Here is a 24,182-nt window from a genome sequence, read left to right as displayed (position 1 = left end):
TAAAAATATTATAAAAATGACACATACGATATTGCTAAAACATTCACTTATGTGTTAGTTGTACATAGTTAATTATGTATTTATCTGTGAAATATTTAAAATATTTTCTCCTCTTCATACGTATAATTATAAAGTGCTATATATAAAATTATAGATAACTATTTTATTCAAATTTCATTTCTTTTTCCTTTGAAACATGTTCAACAAACTTTTTTTTATGGAACAGTTTCAAATATAGCATGAAGAATATTTTTCCTCAATCATTTGAGAATGTTTCCTACCTGATGCTCCATTACTCCCAAATCCTTTAGTGGGTGTTTTCTACAAAGATAGTCTCCTACATAACTATAATACAATCATCAAATCGTGAAGTTAATATTGACACATTACTACAATCAACTTTTTAGAACCCAGATAACTTTCTCCAGTTGTACCATTAACTTGATAGAAAAAATATCTAATTCAGGATGATGTATACATTAGTAACCCTGTCTTTTTAATCTCTTTCCCTCTGCAAGTTCTGCAAACTTTCCTTGATTTGTACGATATTTAAAATTTTGAAAAATACAGACCAATATTTTATAGAATGCCCCTCATTTAGGTTTGTTTGATTCATCCTCATGGTTGGATTCAGATTATGCAGGAATGTCATGGAAGCAAGGCTTTGTTCTTAAATTTTGTGTCGTTTGAGTTTGTCCCATTACTGATGATGGTCACTGTGATTATTTATTAAGGTGGGGTATGTCAGGATTGGTCACTATAAAGTTATATATTTTTCTTTGGCATTTATTGTGTGTTTTGTGGGAGAGACTTTGGAACTATGGAAATATTATAATTGTCATTGTTTCATATTTTATTATGGTTATCAGTCGCTATCATTTTTTTTTTTTTTGAGGAAGATTAGCCTTGAGCTAACATCTTCTGCCAATCCTCCTCTTTTTGCTGAGGAAGACTGGCCCTGAGCTAACATCAGTGCCCATCTTCCTCTACTTTATATGTGGGATGCCTACCACAGCATGGCATGCCAAGTGGTGCCATGTCCGCATCCAGGATCCGAACCGGCGAACCCCAGGCCACTGAAGTGGAACATGTGAACTTAACCACTGTGCCACCAGGCCAGCCCCCTTACTATCACTTTTTTAATGTTCAATCTGCTCCAGATTTGGCCCATGAGAGCAACATAATTTGGCTTTTGCGTCTTTTTGATATGTACTATCATTCTTTTAGCACTTATTATCGTTCCTGTAGCATTTCATTCCTTTTTGGTGCAACAGTATGTTCAATGTACTTTCACCAGCCTGGCCATGTAATCATCCATTTTTCCAAGAAACTAAATCTCCTTTTCATACAGGTTACTACTGAGAGACTAAGATTTGCATTCTACATGGGTCATTTCTATTGGAGAATCAATGGTCCAGGCTCTCAGAGAACTGAGAACTGAGAACTGAGCTCGAGTCAGCTCAGTGGTCCCAGCCCAGACAACTGAGCTCGAGTATTACATCTGTAGTTATTTCTCTAACTATCTACGTATATCGGATACCTTAAGTACACACTTACACAGGTAATTCTCATTAATTCATGGTAGTTGTCTTCTGTAAAGTTGCCATAAATGCTGAATTAGAGAATACAGAACAACTACTGCTAGGGAAAATGTAAGGTTAGGTTTCTGCAAGCCTGGGTCACACCATTTTTGCATTTAACAGCATTTTGCATTTAGTAGCATCTAATAGAAATGCTGTTGTAGTCTATAGTTCCACTTGCCAGTGTCCCCATAAAACAAGCCAGTCTCACCAGTGTTGAAAACCTGTACATGCACAAACTCTTTTCCTCTATAATATTTTGCAGCTATTTAAAAAAAATTTCTCCCCCAGCTCCCTGATCTTTAGAACCTGCCCTGCCTAAAGTTTAACATTTTCCCTGCCATGTCTTCCTTTGAAGCATGTGAGCTAGCCAGCACTACCTGAGAAGGATTAGCATGTTCTTAATGCTGGTCATTGTGATCATAAATTTCTTTGGCTTTCAGCCTCAGAACAGTGACATCCACTATGCAGTTTTTGTCTGAAGTCATCTCATAAATCTACAAATTCAGCTGCTTTTCCATCTTTTCCATAACTTCCTCACACACTACAGATGTTACTTTAGCGCTTCTCAGAGAGTCCTCAGATACATATCAGGAAATTGTCTCTTCCTTTCTCTGGATGTACTGTGTTGTTGATTCATAAACAACAATCTCATGTATAGCAGCACTATAAATCATGCCTGAAGGAAGCTAATCTAACACATGCATTTTCTCTGTAAGGTCCTTGATAGCCTTTTTGAGCTTAGGAACACAACACTTCAGTACTATGCCTGGGGGCCATTTCAAAAAGCACAACTACCACCAAACATACAAAAATGTTTAAAACATGGCACTAAATAGACCATGAGGACAATAGTTTAAGGTATGAGACCTGAAACAAGAAAGAAGAGTACCACCTTTATTGACCTCAGTTGTGAACATGCATATCAGGAGAAATATTTTTTGCCATTCTGTGCATGTCCACAAATGGCCACAAAAGCTCTGAATATGAATTTTGAGATTACAAATAAATTTCAGTGAGTAGGTGAATTTGCAAATATAGAATCTGTGAATAATGTCAGGTACACAATACATTCAGAAGGTTTTTGGCAAAAGTTTAAAGACAACTGAATTGAAAACAAAGAGTCTTTTCAAAAAACGCTACCAGAAGACAAAAAATAATCTTGACACCTTATATAAAAAATAACTCCAAATGAATCATAGACCTAAAAGTAAAATGTAAAACTTCTAGAAGAAAGCATATGAGAAAATCATGTGATCTTGGGTTTAACAATGAATTTATAGGTATAAAATAATAGCATAAATCCTAAAAGAAAAAAAGATAAATTGGATCTATAAAAATTAGAAAAAAAAAACAACTTTGCTTTGCAAAAGTCACTGTTAAGAGAAAGGAAGGACAATTTACAAACTGAAAATAACTATCTGCAAATCTCATATCTGCTAAGGGTTTTGTAATTAAAATATACAAAGAACTCTCCAAATTCAACAAGAAGAAAACAACCTTATCACAAAAGAGAAATTTATCTGAATAGGCACTTTACCAAGAAGATGAATATATGACAAATAAGCATATAGAAAGATGGGAAAACAGTATTTTTCATATGGGAAGTACAAATGAAAACCACAATGATACATCACTACACACCTATTAATATAACAAAACAAAAGAAAACACAGAAATAAGAAATCTGGCTATATCAAGAATTGGTCAGGTTGTGGAAGACTTATAATTCTCATACACTGCTGGTCAGAATGTCAAATGGTAGAGTTGATTTGGAGACACTTTGATAGTATTTTCGAAAGTTGGATAAATATCTACAACCAATATATCCATTCTATTCCTGGCTGTTATCCTACATCAAATATTGGATTAGCACTTTCCAGTTTAAAATGCATGCTATTTATTTTATATAGAAAGATGGAAGAGGTTAAATATTTTGAGAGTCAGAAAAGGTAGAAATAGGGTACAGTATAGAGATGTACGAAAATAGAGAAGAAAAATATAGACTATAGAGAAAAAGTAAAACTGAAATAATTAAATAATTGTCCAAAGGTAAATAATTGAGAGGGATGCCAAACAATGTGGGATGTGCAAAAAAGTTCTGATTCCACTTAGTTTGTTTGGTGTCTGTTAGGTAACTTTAATGTTCAACAAAGTTTAAAGATTACCTTAACCAGTTCATTTCCTTTGAGATCTTATGATCCTTTGCAATTAGTGAAACGAACAGCTGTGGTACCCAAGAGAAAAATTACCCATGCATTTCACATTTTCCTGAGGATGCTGCCAGCCATGGAAGCAGTACACACCTGTGATCATACATTATCTTCCTTTAGAGATAAACAGAGATTCTCAGAAGTCCAGCCCCAAATTCAAGTCCCCTGTGCCCATTAACATTACTGTTTCCGCATAAAACTCCCTAGTTTTCTGGCATCCCTAGCAGCTAGTACTGAAAAATCTATTTCTAGATGATGTTTTTTGCCCTAAAATATGAAGAATCAGGTCTCTATTTGGTTAAGTTTATAATACTAAAGGAAATTGTATTATATTATATTTTCTTCTCAAAAGCAAACAGCACTAGAAATGAAGGGATCATAAACTGATCTAATTTGCAACATCTCTCTAGAAATATTTTTAATCCTGTATTAATGTCTGCTATCTCTACCTTAAATTTCAATAGTTCCAGATTTATTCTCACTGGTTTTCCTGGCTTAGAAGTTGACTACTTCTGGCTCTCCATCCCTTTCTCCTCCATCTATGCTATGATTTTCCTGGGAAACTGCATGGTGCTCCATGTGATCCGGACTGAGTCGAGCCTGCACCAGCCCATGTTCTACTTTCTGGCCATGCTGGCTTTCACAGACCTGTGCATGGGACTGTCCACCATATACACGGTACTGGGAGTCTTGTGGGGATTTATTCAAGACATCAGCCTGGATTCCTGCATTTCCCAGTCCTATTTCATCCATGGTTTGTCCTTCATGGAGTCCTCTGTCCTCCTCGCTATGGCTTTTGACCGCTACATTGCCATTTGTAACCCACTGCGCTACTCCTCCATCCTAACTAGTGACAAAATTATGAAAATTGGTGTGACGATCTTATGTAGGAGTTCTTTGCTCATACCTCCAGTCATCATTCGCCTAAAGTTCTTAAATTATTGTCGTCCCCACATCCTTTCTCACTCTTTCTGCCTGCATCAAGACTTAATTCGAATGGCCTGTTCAGGCATCCGCTTCAACAGCATCTATGGTCTGGCCCTGGTGATCAGCAACCTGTTGTTGGATGCAGTGCTCATACTTATCTCCTATATCATGATCTTGCATGCAGTCTTAGCTATTGCATCACGAGAGGAAAGAATCAAGTCCTTACAGACCTGTGTGTCTCACATCTGTGCTGTTTTGGTTTTCTACATCCCGATCATTGGTCTGACCATGGTGCATCGCTTTGGGAGACATCTCTCACCATTGGTTCATGTCCTCATGGGCAACATCTATATCCTTTTTCCACCCTTGATGAACCCCATTATTTATAGTATCAAGACTCAGCAAATACGAAGGAGAGTCCAGAGATTGTTCTGCTTGAAAGGAATGTAAGTCTTGAGATCAACGTGAATGTATGTAAAAATCAACAAATGAAGCTCAAAAGGGTGAGAGTCAGTAAATAATTACTCACATATTTAATGACTTCTATTTGTATAATGTTTTACATGTTACAAATACCTTCTATTTTTTTCACAACAATCACAAGTCAGTGAAATTGACATGGGTTATATTGTGATCAATTTTATCAATCAGAAAATACATATATAAATGGCTGAAAGTCATATTAATTTATGAGGGAGGTTACCTTTTAAAATTCATATTTTATTATGGCCAGTTGAGTGAAGATAGCTTGGGATCTACCCATTATGGAAAAAGTAAATTTTGCTGGTTAAAATCTTCAAGTAATTACTAATGGATCAATAATTGTGTTAGTCCATTTTCACTACTCTGGGCTACACTCCTGTTTATTGTTTAGCCATCATACCTGCTATCTAGATTAGCCACACAGTCATGTAATGGAGTAAGCATCATAGAGAGATTGGACTATTCGGAGCATTTAAAAAGTAATAAAACAACAAAAAACTAATCTTGATGCTAGGTTGCCCACGAGCCAAATGATCTTTCTCCACTCCTATCTAATGAACATTAATTGAACTGGAGATATAGACAACCAATAATTGCCAAAATAGAAAGAAATAGACTTTTTGTGATTAGTTTGTTTATCCAAATAATAATACATTTAGCAGCTATTTTTTGAAAACCATTTGAATATGTTTCCTATGAGTTCATATCTCATTTAAATCCCTTGCCTCAGTTTGAAAAAGAAAAAAAGAAGTGGGAGCATACAGTCTTATTTTGGTCAAATCCTGTAAATATGTTTCTAATTTATCACCCTATCAAGACTCTGTGGTAGTTATTATTTTCTAATACATACATGGGTAGTTAAAAATGCACAAAAGTTAAATTATATGTCAAATTTTTAGGAGGTAGTAGGTGATAGGATCTGGATATACTCTCTTAGTTTCAAATCATTGCAGAGCTCTTTCTTTTCTACCTTCCCTTTGTATTTTTTAGTATGAAGTTTATTAAATGGTTATGCAACCATCATAAAGCATTTATATAATAAATAAAAATGGAAAAATCACCAAATTAAATTATGGATGATAGTATACAGCACGCATTTGAATTTGTTGGTATGTGTATGTTTCCTCAAAATATTATTGCTGCAATGATATTTACATAATCTACTTGATACATTTAAGGCAAATTTCTGAGGTATAATTACAAACAGTAATTCATTCTGCTTATATGCACATGCTCATCATTTGATGAGCTTTGAAAAATATTTGCAGTCATTGCAATCACCACCACAATCAAGTATAGAGTATTTCCATTGCCCCCCAAACTGCCCTTTTACATCTTTGTGGTCAGGCTCCTCCCACAACCCCAAATTCCTGGCAACCACTAATCTGATTTCCGTCATACAGTTTTGTACTTAAGAGAAGGCCATATAAATTAAATCATAAATCATGTAATCTTTTATGTCTGGGTTCTTTCACTTGCAATAAGGCTGTTGAGATTCATTCTTGTTGCTGTTTGTACCCACAGTTTATTTTCATTGTTGAATCCTGTCCCATACACCTACGCATAACACATACAGCAAACTCTTTCCTCTGTCATCAGTTCCTTGACATTTTAATGTTTTATAGTTTTGATTTTGAATAAAGCTGTTATAAACATGCACACAATTTGATTATAAAAACATTTTCCCCAAATGGGTGGAATTTATTTTTAATGTTTATACTATTATCATTAATAATACAACAAACATTACAGTAACAATCATAACAATAATAATCATAAAAAGGATACTTAGTTTGTATTTGTCAGATGCCTATCGACTGCCAGTCACCTTGGAAGCACTTGGTGTTGATTCTTGCTATTAATTTCCAGAGCAAATCAGTGGGGTAAATCATAATCAATTTTGCAGTTGAAGGAATTGAGGTAAAGGGGTTTTAAATTACTAGAAAATAACAGTGAGGTAATTTAATTTCATAGCATTTTATCACTGTTGCTAACGTTCCATTTTAGATCTCAGTTATTTCCCCATTGTCCATTTGTTTTTGTTGGTGGCGGTGTTCACAGTGTGAGCTAAGAATTTTAAATTGTACCTTGATGTAAATATAGGTTTGCAAATGAGTTATCAGTTGAAACGATGATTTAATAAACCATTCCTTACTCAGGCAGCATTATGATATACCAAATTCCTATGTAATAGATATTGTACTTTATTCTCGAAAACTCAGATGTGATGAGTTTTGCTTTTTAGTGTTATCTTGTTCCAAGAGACCCTATCTATGTCAATTGTTTTCTGAAACTCCAACCTTCCTGTTAAAGGTTAAAGGTCAATTAAAATTTCAATCGTCATCCAGGCCCCTTATCACCTGCATTCAAGTGGAGACCCACATGTCCCTGAGGAATTGGATGAGAGAACTGAATGAGCCTCTGGTTGAAGTCTGTAATACTTAGCTGACCCCTGTTGAATGAATCCCATCTTGCCTCCTCGCTCTGTATAGGATTCTATTCTTTCTGCACCCTTTGCCAAATGTTGTCTGATTATTTTCTCTTGAATTCACTTAGTGATCCATCCATAATTTTGGATTTTACTCTACAAGCCCTGAAACTTAATCCATTTTCTCTAACTTCCTTGACTCTAACATTTGTTTTTATGCCCCTTGGAATCACTTTTTTCTAGCTAAAGCAATTCCCTTGTCTACTTCACTAGTCAGCATTCGCCATGATTTTTGTGTTCCCCACGTGCTGTAAAGAACTCCTAGATTCATTTGCCACCTTGTGGAAGAGAAATCAACATGCCACATGGTCATTCTTACTCTAATGCCGTTGAGGGGGAGCAGAAAATGCCATCCCAGCATGTGTCATTTTGGCATGTGGATTGTTTTGAGCTGAAAGCCATAAGACCTAGCAGACTCAGGAAGAGTGTTTTAGTTTTCCCTTAACTGGCTAAAATAATTTAGATAGGATGCCTGTTCCAGGAAAAGAATTATTACCAGAGATAAATTTTTATATCAGAAAGACTTATCCACATGGCATGGCAAACATTTGTTTACCAAAACTTTGCTCTTCCCATCTTCCTGTGAATTGTCTTCCTCCTCTTTGAAGCCCAGATCCTAATCCCTTCTCTTTAGCTCAAGATGGTATCTAAGCCTCAGTTGCCTGCCTATCTTTGAGTTTCAAGTCTTTGGGGTTCCCGTACCTATGAAATTTGTATTTCTCCTGTTAATCTGTCATATGTCAATTTAATTATTAGACCTGCCAAATGACCTGGAGGGGAAGAAGGGAAAAGTTTTCCTCCCTATATTGTTCCCCCATGTTGGCATCAACCGTCTTCCAAAGGAATCTCCCTGACATATTTAAGCAGGAAATAGAGTATTAATCTCTCTCTGCTTTTAGCTTCCTCCTTAAAACACATTGGGTTTTTATCTTCTTGTGTCCTGACACTTTGAATGAGGGCCAGAGAATGTGTAACCGAACCTGGACCTTGAAGACTATATCTGCCCTTTCCTCCTTTCCTGTCTATGCCCCTTCCCATCTCATGCTAAAAGAGTTCTATGACTCCCCTTTAGTGTCCAAAAGGAAATTCCCCTGCATCCAAAACTCCTTCCTCCCTACCCTTGTTGTGCTTGGTCCCCTCTAACAGAAGCACATAATGACAGTAGGATTCTAGTGAAAGAAAAGAAAAATGAAGAGTATTCAAAAGCCAAATTATGGCAACCTCTACTTGTTATAAAATAATGCTAATACGGTTTTGGCATGTTAAAATTTTACCCACTTTAACACATTGAAATGAATTCCCAACTCAACATGACCCTGAAAATGTGCAAGCTAAATTTATCACTAAAATTACATATATATGACTACTAACATTTACTGAACATTATGTTCCAGATTTTATTATGTGTTTTAATTATACTTTCTGAATTTATTTTAAACAGGATACTTAGATACAATAAATTCCCTAAGATTTTATACTTAGAAGCAGCGGAGCAGAGGTTTGATCGTTGTCAGTCTCCCTCCACAGATTGCCCTCTTAGTCACAAGCCTATACTATGTCCCATCAGGATGAGGGAAAAACCCCTTTTCTTTCCTTGTTAGGTTGTTATAGCTGGACAAGTAATAAAATTGATGCAATATCAGATTAACAAGAGAACAACCCAGTTTAATATGTGCATATTGGGGATCACAGAGAAATGATGCTTGGAAGGTGAACACAACAGGCAGTATTTAAATCTTTTACACAAAGAAACAATGTATATCAGGAATGACAGGACAAAGAAAGTTAGATTTGAGGTATGTAGTCAGTAAGGAATTTAAGCAGTGTTTAGCCTTGAGGGAGTAAATTAGCAAGTTGTGTTTGTGCAGGCTTCTCAGCCCTGACTTCCCCAGCTCTGATGATAAGAATTCGAGAGAGCATCTTTCACGGGGGAGATTTATGTCCTGCTTTGAGGGGAAACGGAGACAGTAGGGTCAGGCCCTTTTTATTTCTCAAGTAACTTGAATTCAAAATAACGAGTGTGCTATTATGGGATATTTTGGGGTGGCCTGCCCTGCGCCCCAACATTCCTAATGACTAAAACTGGCATTTCCTTATTAATTACATGAAAATGATTGCACTCTATAAAATTACTTAAAGTTTTAGTTTTTCCACTCTTAAGTTTTACTGTGATCCTACATATTCTCTGACCTATTTTGTCTTATAATCTCCTGTTGATGCAAATAATCCATAATCAATCTATAAATCAAAATCGAGGTGAGTGTTTCTTATCTTGTAATGATAAAGTCTCAATTTCATATCAGCATAGAACTTCTGTTTTAAAATGATTTGTGAATGGTTTTCTCCTGTACCACTTTCTGAGAAAAGTTTGTGTAAAAACCATATTCTTTTCCTTCTAAATGTTTGGTTATATTCACCTAGTAAATCTATCTGGGCCCGAGAAATTCCTCATTACAAGGTTTCCAATTATAATTTATTTAGCAGATATGACACTACTTAGATTATCTATTTTTTCTGGAATGAGCTTTAGTAGTTGTGTATTCCAAGGAGTTTTCCCATTTTGTCTGGGTTATTAAATATATTGGAGTAAGTTTGATCATAATACTCCCTAATTACATAGTTGGAAATTTATATCTTTTTAAAACAATTTCGTAAGTTTTTGATTAAGTTTGTCAATTATATTGATCTTTTCAAAGAGCCAGTTCATACTCTAATTCCTGTAAATTCTGGGGACATATGTGTAATATCCAACAGTTAACGAATAGTATTATCTTATATGAATATATATCAACATCGGCCTAAAACAGAACAATGAAACACAAACACAAGTCCCAGAGCAATATTTCGGCCAAATAGCATTTATGCAAGTAAAGAAAATTCACAAACACATTATACAAGAGTATACATGAATACAGATAAGATTTTAAAAGTCTAAAAAGGGGTTTCAAAGATAAAACTTACAGAACTTTTTCTTCTACAGAGGAGAAAGAAGAATAGAGAATTATATGGAGTATAATATATTTAATAAGCTTAAAATATTACAAAATCTTAATTTTGTGGGGCCGGCCTTGTTGTGTAGTGGTTAAGTCCATATGCTCCACTTCGGCAGCCCAGGTTCTCGGGTTCAGATCTTGGACAAGGACGTATACTCCTCATCAGCCATGCTGTGGCAGAGGCTCACATACAGATTGAGGAAGATTGACACAGATGTCAGCTCAGGGCTAGTCTTCCTCAAAAAAAAAGGAGGAAGATTGGCAACAGATGTTAGCTCAGGGTGAATCTTCCTCAGCAAAAGAAAAAAAAAAAACCCGGAAGTTTTTTATGTGTGTACAGAAGACAAATGTTTACCATAATCATCTCTCCATACTTTTTATATTTTTTGTCAATTCTTAGAGAAATTAGCACAGAATTTAAGCAAAATTTTGAGTATAAAAAAATTGGAGACACTAATCAGTAGTCAGATAAAAGTTTGAAAATCATGATAAACTTAGATTTATCTTCATCATTGCCAACTTGTAGAATAAAACAGAAATTGTCTTTGTCACATTTGTTAAATACTATACACACACAAAACTGTACTTTTTTTAAACAAAATATCTCATTATAGACTTAGGGTTACAGTGGAGAGCATAGTTCTTGATGTCATGGAGTGTAAGCAAAAGCTATGCCTCACAACCAATATGCTGCAGATAAACAAAAGTCTCATGCTAAATATGGCATCCCTAAGAGGTTTGTGACCTTTATTTGATGATTTTAGAGAGAATTGTCCAAGAATTTAACTTATGGATAATATAAAATATTCCTGTGACATTTAAACAAGTTAGTTCTTCACAATGTAGCTTCATTGAGGTTAAATACAAAAAAAAAGGGAGGAATCTATTTATTTAACAGATTGAATGATTCTGTGAGATCAATTCCATCATAGATAGTGGGGTATAAAGCTCAGCAAGTTAAACATGGTTTATCTGTATGAAATTTACATTTTGAGGGTGATGGAGAAGATGAAGGAAGGTGATAAACAATTAACTAAATACATAAAATAATTATACATTTGGACCAGTTTTATGGAGGACACAAACAGTGCATTAAGATGAAGTAACAGATATAAACATTGGATGTGAGAGAATTCTGTCTTTCAAAATATTATCAATTCCAAGTGATTGGCAGGCTGATGTGAGCTTTGTCTCCAGACTATGATAGGTACATTTCAACCAATTTTGCCATTTGGACACTTGAGCAAATTTCTTTCAAGAACCTATATGTAGAATTTTGAAAAAGAGATTGTGAACTAAGAATTCTATAACCAGACAAGTGTTTTTTTGCTCATGCTTGACAGTGAACTGATTATGTCTCAAGCGGGCATAACACTATTCTCCAGCAACTCTACTATAAAAGTGCCCCAAATAGCCTCCATCAGAGTGATAGAAAAATCAGAATAAAGAGGTAAAAAATAATTTCAGGAGAGAGTACAGTGGTTAAATAAAAAGCCTGAATATGTTCTTAAACAATTAATTATTGGATGATAATTTACATAATATAATAATAACTTGGATACAAGATTCTATATTATATAAAGAAAACAATAGAGATATCTGTAGGACAGGTGGAATAATATAAAGTAGTACTAATGCTAAATATCTCATCTTCAACAGCAGAGAAGTGATAAACATTATTTATTTTAATTTTTTAAATTTATTTTTAATTAAAATGTTTATTTTAAAAATTTACGCAAAGTTCTGTATATTCCTCCAGAATTGCTATGCAAACATGCATGTATATATGGTTCTATAAATGAATATATGTGTGTGTGTACATCCACTTATTTGAGATCATCTAACATGTATCATTCTACAATCTGTAGTTTCTCTTTAAAATATTTTGTTTATTTCCATATTAACTTTTTGTCATAAGTTATTCTTAATAACCACACTAAATATTTTTAGAATGTATAGTAATACATTCATCCTGTGCATTTACAATGTTTTTAGTTTTCACTTTCATCATCGATGTTAAGACCATATAAATACATGTCTGTGATTTTGCATGAGGACTTGTACAAGTGAACATGTAAAATTTCTTTATTATTTAGTTTTGATTAACTATCTATGTTCTCTGACATCCCATTGTTACTTTTATCCCCTGATGAATACCTTTTACTGTTGCCAGAAACAGGAATAATTATTGCCCCTATGGTGAAAAAATGCAGTCCATAGTGCCATCCTACAGGGACCAAGAAGATAAATGCTACTTTATATTCATCCAAGGAGCAGATATGGATTTTTGATCCTTTCTAATGGCTTTAAGTAACATTTATGCTAATAATCCTTACATTTCTATCTCTGCTAAATCTCTCTCCTATCTCCACCCTGAGAAATTAAAATGGTTTGATGCCCCAAGATTACCTAAAATCCTCATATTCCATAATGTCTGACATTATGTGTAAGAAAGAAGAAATATAATAAAAGAAAGAGCCTCCCTTCTCTGTCCTGCAGAACCAGTGTTTGCGGGATGCAGACTGATTAGACTACTGCTAATAAAAATAACAAGAGGCAGCATTCTTTGATTTTCATTGTGTACTATGCACTGTTTTTACAGCTTTATGTAAGTCATTTTATTAAATCTTTTCAACAACCTTTTAAAATATGTAATATTTTTTGCCCATTATAAAGGTAAATTCTGTTTTTGCATCTTTTTTAGTGTATTTGGGCTATTCTTTACTTTCCTTGTTTTACTGTGTTAACATGAAATTAAAATTGATTATTGAATTATTATGCTGTAAGCCTGTTGTAACACAGCTAAATATTATACAGAATATAAGGTGTCCTTGGTCTGATACTGTCCTGAAAAAAATCAGCAAAAAGAGTAAATTTTAACATGGTCTCATTTACTGAAAAATGTACTTCTACCATCCTTTCCTAATGCTGGAGTGATATAAGATGAGCAAGATAATTTAGGTACTCTCCCATTAGTGGAGTTATACAGAAAAGTGAAGAGCTAAGCTGATTAGTCTACATCAGCAAAATTTCCTGCTCAAAGAAAAGACCTGGAGAAACTTCTCCTGAATTTGCTTGGTCTTAACGCCATAAATGATGGGGTTGAGAGAGGGTGGTACCACCACATAAAGATTGGCAAGGAGGATATGTACGTGGAGTGGTATATTGTGGCCCCCAAATCGGTGAGCAAAGAATGAGAAAAAGGCTGGGGTATAGAACAGTAAGATAACACAGACGTGGGAGCCACAAGTACCCAAAGCCTTGAGTCGGGCGTCTTGGGAAGCAATTCTAAACACAGAACAGAGTATAAAGATATAGGAGATAATGATAAGTACCACATCCAGGCATGTGGAAAATAGGGGCCCAATCACCCCATAGTAGATGTTGACTTTGATACTATCACAGGCGAGCCTGGCAATGCCCATGTGTTCACAATATGAGTGACGAATAATGTTCTTCCCACAGTAAGTAAGCCGATAAACCAGAAAAACCAAGGGGAAGCAGATGAAGAAACTCCTAATCACAGATGCAACACCTATTTTTCCAATGACTGAAGGAGTTAGAACAGTAGTATATCTTAGTGGGTAACAGATGGCTATATAGCGGTCAAATGCCATGGCCAACAATATGGCAGACTCTGCCACATAGATGAAGTGGAGGAAAAACATCTGGGACACACAACTACCAAAAGAAATTCCTCCATCTTGGAACCAGAAGATTGCTAGCATCTTTGGTGTGGTGGCTGTGGAGAGAAAAATATCTGCGAGGGCCAACATGGAGAGGAAAAGGTACATGGGTTCATGAAGACTGCGCTCAGTGAAGATTAGGAATAATAACAGGGTGTTGCTTACAACAGCAACTATGTACATGGAACAGATGGGGATGGAGATCCATGTGTGTGCATCTTCCAGACCTGGGATCCCAATCATGGTGTACCAGATGTCTCTAAGATTGGTATGGTTTGAAGAGCTTGTCATCTTTTACTCTGTCCTCTGATATTGGATCCTGGAATGGAAAAAAAAAGAGAGAGAGAAGAATGAGGAATCAGGGTTATTTTATTAGGTTGAGTACGAATCTTGGCATTGCAATAAAGTTACTGCCTTAAGAAAGGATTGGTAATCAGTAATAATTCAAGAATGATAAGCCAGACAGGCTTCATTGACGTGAATGTTATCATGATTTTATACAGCTAATACTACTGGTAGTGATAACAGTTATAGCAATAATGATAATAAACATTTAATGGGTTTATAGTTTGGTTTAGGCACTTTGGTCAATACAATATACTTATTGACTTAGCATCATACATGAATGTCTCATGTAAGCTCTTGCACGTCATAGTTTTTCTCCTTGTCTGACTGGTATCCAGTGATTATTCACACTCTCTTTCCTGAAGCTCAAGAAATAAAGTGTTCAGAATACTAGTGTGCTCTTAGTGACAATCATTTTTCTTGTAATTTAATATGAAGCCTTTCGTCATTGAATGAAAATAACTTGGAGAGAAAGAGAAATAAAAGTCTAGACAGTCCTTGCTTTACACAGTGCTGTAGTCACTTAATATTGTGCATTTTGGAGCCACATTGTCCCTTTGCATTGTTTCAATATGCATGTGTTTCAGTTAAACCAATACTATGCCAAGAGAACACTCATATAACATCATTCTAACCCAGCAGTGTCCTCTCATCTTCCACACACATTCCTCCTTCCATTCTCCCTTGCCTACACTGCTTTTCCCTCTGATTTATTATTCCAGCTTGTGTTCAAATGTTTTTTTTCCTTCTTTTCTTTTTTTTTTTCTTTTTTGCTTGAACTTGAATATTATGACTGGAGAAAAGAAAAAGGAACTCATAGGTAACAAAATAACAACAGAAACAACAACTGAGTTGCAAAATGCATGCAAGAATTAGATAAGTTAATGAACATTTTTTTTTTAAGGTCACTCTGTGTATAGTACTCTACTAAAGAAGGAATCATATATAAACCAAAAATATGCTCTATTTCAAGGATCTCCTAAACTTGTGAGAATCATGAAATGTGGACACAAACAACCACCCCTCAAATCAGATCAGGATAAGAATGATGCAAGATATCCAATCATATATGCATAGCACAGAAGAGACATTACTTTTAACTAGGGGGTGGTGCAAGGATTCACAGAGTTGTTGTCATTAGATGTGTTTGTCAAAAAACTTTAGCCTTTCAAGAGGTTAATTTTGGAAAAAATATGCAAGACAAGTAAAAAGCTAAAATAAAAATCAAGTCATTTAGCATAGTGAGGGCTTAGAGACATGAGAAATACAATCAGACAAGCAGATTTTACCTTGAAGATTCAGAGATTTAAAAGTCAAGCTAAGGAGCTGGCCATGTGGTGTAGTGGTTGAGTTCAGTGCATTCTGCTTCGTGGCCTGGGTTCACAGGTTTGGATCCCAGGCACAGATCCACACCACTCATCAGCCGTGCTGGGCAGCAACCCATGTGTAAAGTGGAGGAAGATTGGTAAGGATGTTAGCTCAGGGTTAATCTTCTATAAGCAAAAAAAAAAAAGAAAAAAAATGAGGATTAGCAAGAGATGTCTCAAGCTGAAGGCTTTGGGTTTAGTTTTCTATACTAAGAATAAATTTATTATTCAACAACATTTATTGGGTCTCTAATATTTACCAAAGTTTGAAGGGAGCATAATATGATGAAAATTTAAGATTTATCTTTTCAGAGAAGTTTCTGCTGATGGGCAGTATGCTTATTTTTCATTCCTTATTCCCCAATAACACACCTATATAATGCCTAGTTACATATTTTGTATTATTCTCCACCAATATGTCTTAACTTCCACGATGGTCATGAGTTTACCTTCAGCATGTAGTATAATACATTTTTTTGGGTAAATATGGTTTAAAAGGCACCACGATGGATTGAAGAGGAGGAAGACAACTTCCTAGAGTTGCTCTAAGGAGCTTTTACAGCAGACCAAGGCAGACCAGGGATATGGCCTTAAGAGGGGAAATAGGGGATAGAAAAGAAATGTGTTTAAAAAATTAAACAAAATGGAGAACTCCAACTGATAGGGTAGATGAGGGATACATGAAAGGCAATAAAAAATAGTGACATCACTAACCAATATAAGGAATAGAGTAGGAGATACAGGATTCAGAGAAAGTTAATGCAATTGTTTTGAAACTATTAATATCACATCTATGGAACTGCTAAGGAAATAAATTTGCCAGATTCTCAAATCTGCATAATACACTGGAAATAAAACTGAACTAACTATGAGGCACGATCCGCACTGTAACCTCAGCTATACCGCCAAGCAACTAGGAACTTGGTAGAGACATTTCAGCACTCTGAACTCTGCCCACGTAGGTTGTAATGGAACTAGTACATAGCTATGCTCTCTTCTAGATACAAAAATCTAAAATTCAATCATAGATCTGGTGCTCAAAGCAAAGAAAAGGCAAAGAAAATATATATATCAGGCTGTACATTTTAGTTCTACCATAAGTCTATCTATAGGACTCAAAAAAGAAAGAATGAAGAAAAGAAGAGTTCTGGGTATTAAATCTTTTCCTTAGCTGCATCTGCAACACATATCCTATTTGATCACAGTGACAGCCTTCCAATCGCCTGGGCTTGTTAATCCAAAGGACACATTTTAATCCCCATATTATTTAGATTGTTAAACTCCATTTTTTGAGCGTTTACCATGAGCTATATCCTTTGTTAACCACTTTACATAATTTAATTCTCACTAAATACCATTTACTTGCACTAATAACCCAACAAAATGGCTACTAGTATGTTATCCATTTCACACATTAGGAAACTATGGCATGAGTAGGTTGACTAACTTGTCCAAGGTCACACAGTATCTAAGGAAGCAGAGATTCAAACTCAGCTCACCTTGCTCCAAAACCCAATGCTTTTAACACACTGCTTCATTTGCCACACAAGAAGCAATCCTTTCTTCAAACTTTATTCTCTTTTGGTTTCCTTGATCGCATTATATTCTTGTCTTCCTACTACATTTTCACAGTTCTGAGTATTTTTTTCAAGCTCTATTCTTTTTCTTCTAATTTCCAGTGCTTTTGTAGTTGTTGCTATTATTCAGTGACACTTCCCAACTCTCGTGCTGAGAATAAGATGTGAAATAAAAATATTAGACTTTCACTAGTGTCTATTGAAAAATATTAGACTTTCACTAGTATCTAGTACAATTTCAGGGAGTTAGTGATCACAGATTGCAAGATGTTAGATGTGTAACAGCTGAAAACAACAGTGGTAAGCAATTCTTGAGAAGAGTGGCACTGAAGGAAAAAGAAAAACAATAACTAGAAAGATCAAAAGGTACTAGGAAGTTTTCTTTTGAACAAAAGAGATGAACATGTTGGTTTAGGTCAGAGAAGTTTGGTAGTGAAGAAGAATTTGAAGCAAGAAAGTGAATAATTTTTGGAGTTAAGCTCTCAGCAAGACAAAAGACAGTTCAGTCAAGTTATTATATATAGGTGCTCTGCTTCTTCCCTTGAGGCAAAAAATAGCCAGAAAAATATTATGGGGTATATGGAAGATTTTCAAGAGACTCGTATTTGATCCAGATCATTATAGTAAAAGAAAAGGCAATGTTTGTTAGAGTCAGCACCAAAGCTCATGTGAAAAAAAAAGGAGATCTCTAGAAGAGATATCATTGAGGAAAATGTGTGTAGAGCAGAAAGTAAGATTAATAAACAATTGTCTAACAGTAGTGAGGGCTATTGAAGTAAGCAGATAGATGGATTTTATGGTAGAGCTAAGGGTACCCTTGCATAAGGACAGGCTGCAGATGACCAGAGGGTCAACTGATTTTTCATTAGGAAAGTCTAATTTTCCAGGATCAAAGAATAGTCAAAAAGAAAGAGAGAGGGGATCTAATCACAGGAAGAGCATTGTTGTCCTGCAGTTAAAGGAAACACTGAATGGATGGGCAAGTGGTTCCCAAAGATCGATGAGACTTCAAGAACCAAAAGACAAAGAGCGGGCTTGGTCAGGGAGGGAATTTTTCCCTCTTTATCTGATGCCTGTCAAGTAAGAGAGTCTGTCCTTAGCCCTTCCAACCTTTTTCTTCCCTGACTCTATGTCTGTGGTTGAGCTTCCCCATTCACATCTTCTTCTCTTGTGCCCACTCTACTCACTTTCCTTTCAGAGACACTGAGGATTGTATATTTTAAATGAATACACATTAATATATTAAAATAAAACCCATAAAGACACAGAAATGAACTGACTTGGGAAAGCAGATTTGATATCAACTCAACTGCAGTTTATAAGATTAGCAGAAATGGCATGGTCCTCATAGTCCATGGTCTGGGTTTCCTTTGTCACCTTCAGCCATTCAGTCCTATTCAAAGAATCATCCAGAACCTCAATATCTTCTGTTATACATCAGATCATTTCTTTTTATCCCAAATAGTCACTACTTATCCCACTCCAAACAACATCTCATTACAGCTGCAGGAATGTATCCACAAACCATGGCAGAAGGAGAGGCCATCAGGAGTGAGCCAACTGATTTGAAAATCCAAAAACCTCTTCTTAGAGATACCCAGAACTTTGTCAGACACATGCAGTCTGACAGGACTCATGGATTTGTTACTTACCAAGAAGGAAGTTTCATTAAATGTTCGCCTTTGAATTTTTTTGCTCTTTCTTCCCAGCCAATTGTATCTCTCTTTCTCATAATCTTGGATTCCGATTTATGTTGTATTTTATTGTTTCATTTTCTTTACTACCATAACTCCACCCTGCCCAAAAGAGGTAGATAAATATCTCCCCCAAAATAAAAAAAAAAACAATAAGTAAAACATGCCATCACACCTCCCCATATTCCAGTTCTTGCTGTTCCGTGAAACTGGCTTTTACACCCACTATGCATGTCTGTGTCTTAACTCCTTTTCTGTTTTGGATGAAATGAGGTAAACCCCTTCTGCCCTAAACTGTCCCCAAAAGAGTTTTAACTAGCAAACTGAAAGTAGAGAAAGAAAACCACACAAAAGACTGTGAGGTAGAACCTAAAAATACTCAGTGATCTCTCTAGCCTATAGGACTTCTTACCTGGGAATGACTATAGTTGGGGCAACAAAACCCCAGGTGTTTTTCTTCTGCTGAGCCCCACTTTGGAATTATTTCAAATTTTACATTGTGAAATAATTCTTCCTCACAGATATTGGCTGTTTCGAGAGCCATAAACCAATCTTCAATGAACCCTTCACTGGCTCAAAAGAGCGTGGTCTGGCCAGGTAACCAGACGTTCTGATCAGTAAGGTAACAAATATCATTTCACAAGAAAGGACATGCCTCCACCCTCAGTCTTTGATCTGCTTAAGCCATAGCCCTGGTCAGGTGCTACAGCATGGGCATAGATGACAGGAGGAAAGTCACAGGTCCTTTCTTCCATACCAGGAATGCATCTAATGTGAAACCTGAGACACACATGTAAACCCAGCAGTCACCTACTGTCCCATATGGAATATCAGGTGCATGTCACCTCCTCTATTCTGCTACTCTAGACTCTCTGAGGCCCTGCAAGATAGGCTGTTTCTCCTTTGTCTTAGTTCCAACTCTGGCTCAGAGGTTGGTTCTATAGCTTTCTCTATCCCAGGAGCCCTAAGACTCAGGAAAATTGACGATTCCTGCAAGTGTCTGTGGTCTTCTGAGCTCTTGATCCTTTTAGCAAGGCCAGGAAAGACCCAGTGAATTGGTAAATAGGCTTGTGGGAAGAGCATAATTCTTAGGCAATCCTGGGAAATTATCAGTGGCAACCCACACTGAGACTACTCTGACAGATACAAACAAATTATAGGAATATGAGATGTAATTGAGATCTGCACTTATCAAATATATGCATTTTCATGAGTATTTGATTGTCAGAGCAGGAGGAAGCATGCTCCTTAGGAATCTACTTCCTCCAGAAAAATGCACAAAATCCATAGAGGGGGAAAGATGAGCAATTTATCATCAAATATTTCTAAAACCCTTTTTTCTGTGTCAAATCTGAGTCAAAATATAAGTATATAAAGGAATATACAACCTTGAATCCCTGCTCCTTGTCTAGTACAGGAAGGGAAGTACATATGTGGGAAAAATATCCTTTAATATCAACTACCATTGCCATAGTACTTTTCAAGTTTAAAACATGTTTTCCAATGTATCATTTCTTTTAAATCCACAAAGATTCCTGGTATTATTACATTCCCATTGGCTCGATGAGGACATTGAGGTCTAGAAAGTTGAGTCACTTTGTTCACCTGCACTTATAGTAAATGATTAAGCTGAAAATTGAATGCAGATTCCCTGTTGCCCATTTGCATGCTCTTCTTAGACAACACACTGTTAATAAAAATTGAGTGATCAGGTACAAAAAGAAGTGCTTCTCCAGCAGAATCATAAAACCATTCATGTGAAGCCAAAAAGTGCTCAGTGTAATTTATTGTTTTTTGTACGTGAAATGCCACGCAGAGAGTATAGGACTGTGTGGATTATACTTACACTAGATCGCAAAGATCCACCACTCCATTATGCACCCACCTCATCCACAACTGTAAAATTAAGAGAATGGACCTCAATTTGGAAGGAGTGGGATAAAGAAGTATGAAAATGGATCTATCTATGTATCTTTCTATACGTATTGACATAGATATAAATACAGATACAGGCATAGAACACTATATAGCGTCACTCAGTTGTAATGGAACAGAGCTTGTCTCCGCTGTGTGCCAGAACTTTGACTCTGGTTCTTTCTCACAGCCACATGATGTTTGCCCTCAGGAATCCAGTCTATCATAGTAACACAATGGATGATTCAGGGTCATGACTGATGACGTAACCAACATTAAATAGTGGTTTCAGGGAACTGAAAAGGCAGCGAGACCTACAGTTTCTCAATACAAAGAGGTTCTTTAAGAGCCATGGCATTACAAGTTGTAATTGTTTTGTTACCTTTCCTTTTTCTTCTGGTGGAAGATGTGAATTTAGCAAAGAGTGCATGTGATAGTAACCACACAAAGAGACAGTTCTTGGAGCTGGACAGAAAGAGATAAAGCTTAAGCACTATGACGAATCTTCATATGTATTGATGTGGACAATAAACAATATATAATTACTTTTTTCTTTACCCATTATTCTAAGTCTTCACTGATAAATAACTATACCTCAGGTGGGCCCAGGGATTTTTATTGCTTCTTTTTTCTTTTTTTTTTTTTTTGCTGAAGGAGATTAATCTTGAGCTAATGATATCGACCCTGATATCAGTTTCTCCACATTAAAACCAGCATATATGGGGTTAAAAACAAAACACTCATTCCCTGCTTACTCTCTGGCTTCCTGGCTCCAGAATCCACTATCCTCCATGGAGACAGACACTGTCAAGGACAAGCACCTGGACTATCTCCTCCTGCAAAGAGATATGGGCTGGTGGGAAAGCTGCTGACCAGCAAGGTCACGGGCTCCCTCCTCTCTGCAAGTGTCTCAAGGCCAAAGACAGGCTGGTAGGAAAGCTCCCACCAGCAAGGCCATATGCTCCTCCTCCCCTACCTAAAACCCCAAATAAAAACCCTTCCTTTTAGCTTTTCGGGGAGTTTGGGATTTCAGCGTTAGCTGCCCTCTCTCCTTGCTCAGCTCTGTGCAAAAATAAAATTCCTACTTTCTTGCACCACCCCCAGTGTCAGAGATTGGCTTGTTGCGCAACGGGTGAGTGAACTCACTTCAGGTTCGGTAACATTAACAACTGTTGTCACTCTTCCTCTTTTTTCGCTCGAGAAAGATTAGCCTTGAGCTAACATCTGTGCCACTCCTCCGCCACTTTTTATACGTGAGTTGCCACCACAATATGGCTGATGACTGTTGTAGGTCCATGACTGGGATCCAAACCTGCAAACCTAGGCTGCCGAAGCAGAGTGTGCTGAGCTTAACCACTGCACCTTGGGGCCAGCTCCTGTGTTGCATTTTTTAAATCAAATTGTTTATACCAACAAAGCTCCACACAAATAAAATGTACTTTTGTAGCAACTTTTATATTTAGGAGTGGCCCCAATGAAGACCATTGGTATGGTGTATATACTACCCTCTAGTGAAAACCAGGAATTCCCTGAACAGAATAATTCTGTATAGTAAGGCCAGAAACATTATGTAATCTGCTTGGCTCCTGCCCTGCTGGCATTGAATATTGTCAGAGATGAGATGAGCCTGTTGAGAAGCTGGATTAAGGTGTAATGAAGGAGAAAGAAAGCTCTGAGTCAATGACCCCAAAGATTTTTTACTATCCTTGGACAAGATACACTAACTACAGAAAAATCAGCAGTGGTTGCATTTAATAATCCAAGGAAGCATCAAGCAGTAAAGCCAATATTTTATTTTGGTTTTTTCTTTCAGTGTAATAAAATTTTCAGTTGGAAAGGGTTTCAATATAGGGATCAACTCTGAGTTGATTGAAGCTACTCATAGTAAGACCATGTAAGATAAACTCAGACTTTTTTAACTCAAGAGAGTTCATTTACCCTTAAAAAGGACATTGTTCCACGAAAACCTCCACTTGCTACTTATACCTATATACTGCCATCAACAGCAACCAAGTTGAGAACAGTATGATAAATTTTGAAAGAAAAAAATGATCTTTGTAATTATTTGAGATGTAGTTGGACATGTTTAATACTATTCAATATAGGAATTTAGTTTATGATACAATTAGTATTAGACTCAAATAACTTGTTAAATTGTTAAACAGTTTGACAAGACAAATTGTTAAACAGTTTGTATAAATTAAGATTTTTAATTTATGCTTTAAACAAAAATGAGACTTATATGCAGTTATAAGGACATAATAAATCTAAGAAGACAGAATATAAAGGCTATAAAAACTGGTTCTGAAACCAGACTGCTTGGGTTAATATTCCTTTACCATCATCAATTAGTAGTTTACATAACCTACCTAGTCCTCAAATTTCTTTTCTGTAATGATACTAGTAAAAACTCCATGAGGATTAAATGAGAAAAAAATGCAAAATATTATAATAACATTTGATATGTAAAAATCATCAATTGATATTTACTATCAATATTAATAAAATTTCTGAACCTAGAAGTTAACTATAAAATCAGTGGACTGTATAGGAGTTTAGTTTTATAACTACTGGAAACCTCTTTCAATTCAGGATATAAGCCCAGGAGCTCTAGTTCAAAAACAACATAGATTTTTATTTCTAAAGATATATGAGAGCTCACGCTTGGTTCAAGGCAACATAGAAAAAATGTTAATTTTAAGGAGATGATTCTCAGAATATATTAGCACATATCTAACACATGATGCATTAATTGCCATAGTTTATACAGTTATTCTTCAAATCAAAATCAATCTAATAGGAAAATGGACAGTAAAATTAATGATGTTACATTTAATGTAAACAAAATTGGTTCTTCACCTTCCTCTTCCGCTTTTGTCCCCTTTCCTTTCCTTCCTTTTATTCTCTGTCTCATC

At 35.9% G+C, this 24,182-nt stretch overlaps 2 protein-coding genes across 2 annotated transcripts; one reads left to right on the top strand and one right to left on the bottom strand.

Moving 5' to 3' along the window:
- The first annotated feature begins 4,225 nt into the window (after positions 1 to 4,225).
- LOC106830366 (olfactory receptor 51V1-like) lies at positions 4,226 to 5,170 on the top strand. Its single transcript, XM_014839948.3, has one exon. The coding sequence runs from the start codon at positions 4,226 to 4,228 to the stop codon at positions 5,168 to 5,170; it is 945 nt and encodes a 314-aa protein (XP_014695434.3).
- Positions 5,171 to 13,704: 8,534 nt separating this feature from the next.
- Positions 13,705 to 14,661, bottom strand: LOC106830144 (olfactory receptor 52Z1P-like). Its single transcript, XM_014839570.1, has one exon. The coding sequence runs from the start codon at positions 14,659 to 14,661 to the stop codon at positions 13,705 to 13,707; it is 957 nt and encodes a 318-aa protein (XP_014695056.1).
- Positions 14,662 to 24,182: the final 9,521 nt, after the last annotated feature.

This window comes from Equus asinus, chromosome 20 (assembly GCF_041296235.1).
Source record: "Equus asinus isolate D_3611 breed Donkey chromosome 20, EquAss-T2T_v2, whole genome shotgun sequence".
Classification (NCBI taxonomy): Eukaryota; Metazoa; Chordata; class Mammalia; order Perissodactyla; family Equidae; genus Equus; species Equus asinus.
Note: the sequence above shows the minus strand (reverse complement) of the source record. Positions and strands in the feature narration are given on the sequence as shown.

Coding starts and splice junctions, on each gene's coding strand:
- LOC106830366 (XM_014839948.3), top strand. CDS start 4,226: ATGTCTGCTATCTCTACCTTAAATTTCAATAGTTCCAGATTTATTCTC.
- LOC106830144 (XM_014839570.1), bottom strand. CDS start 14,661: ATGACAAGCTCTTCAAACCATACCAATCTTAGAGACATCTGGTACACC.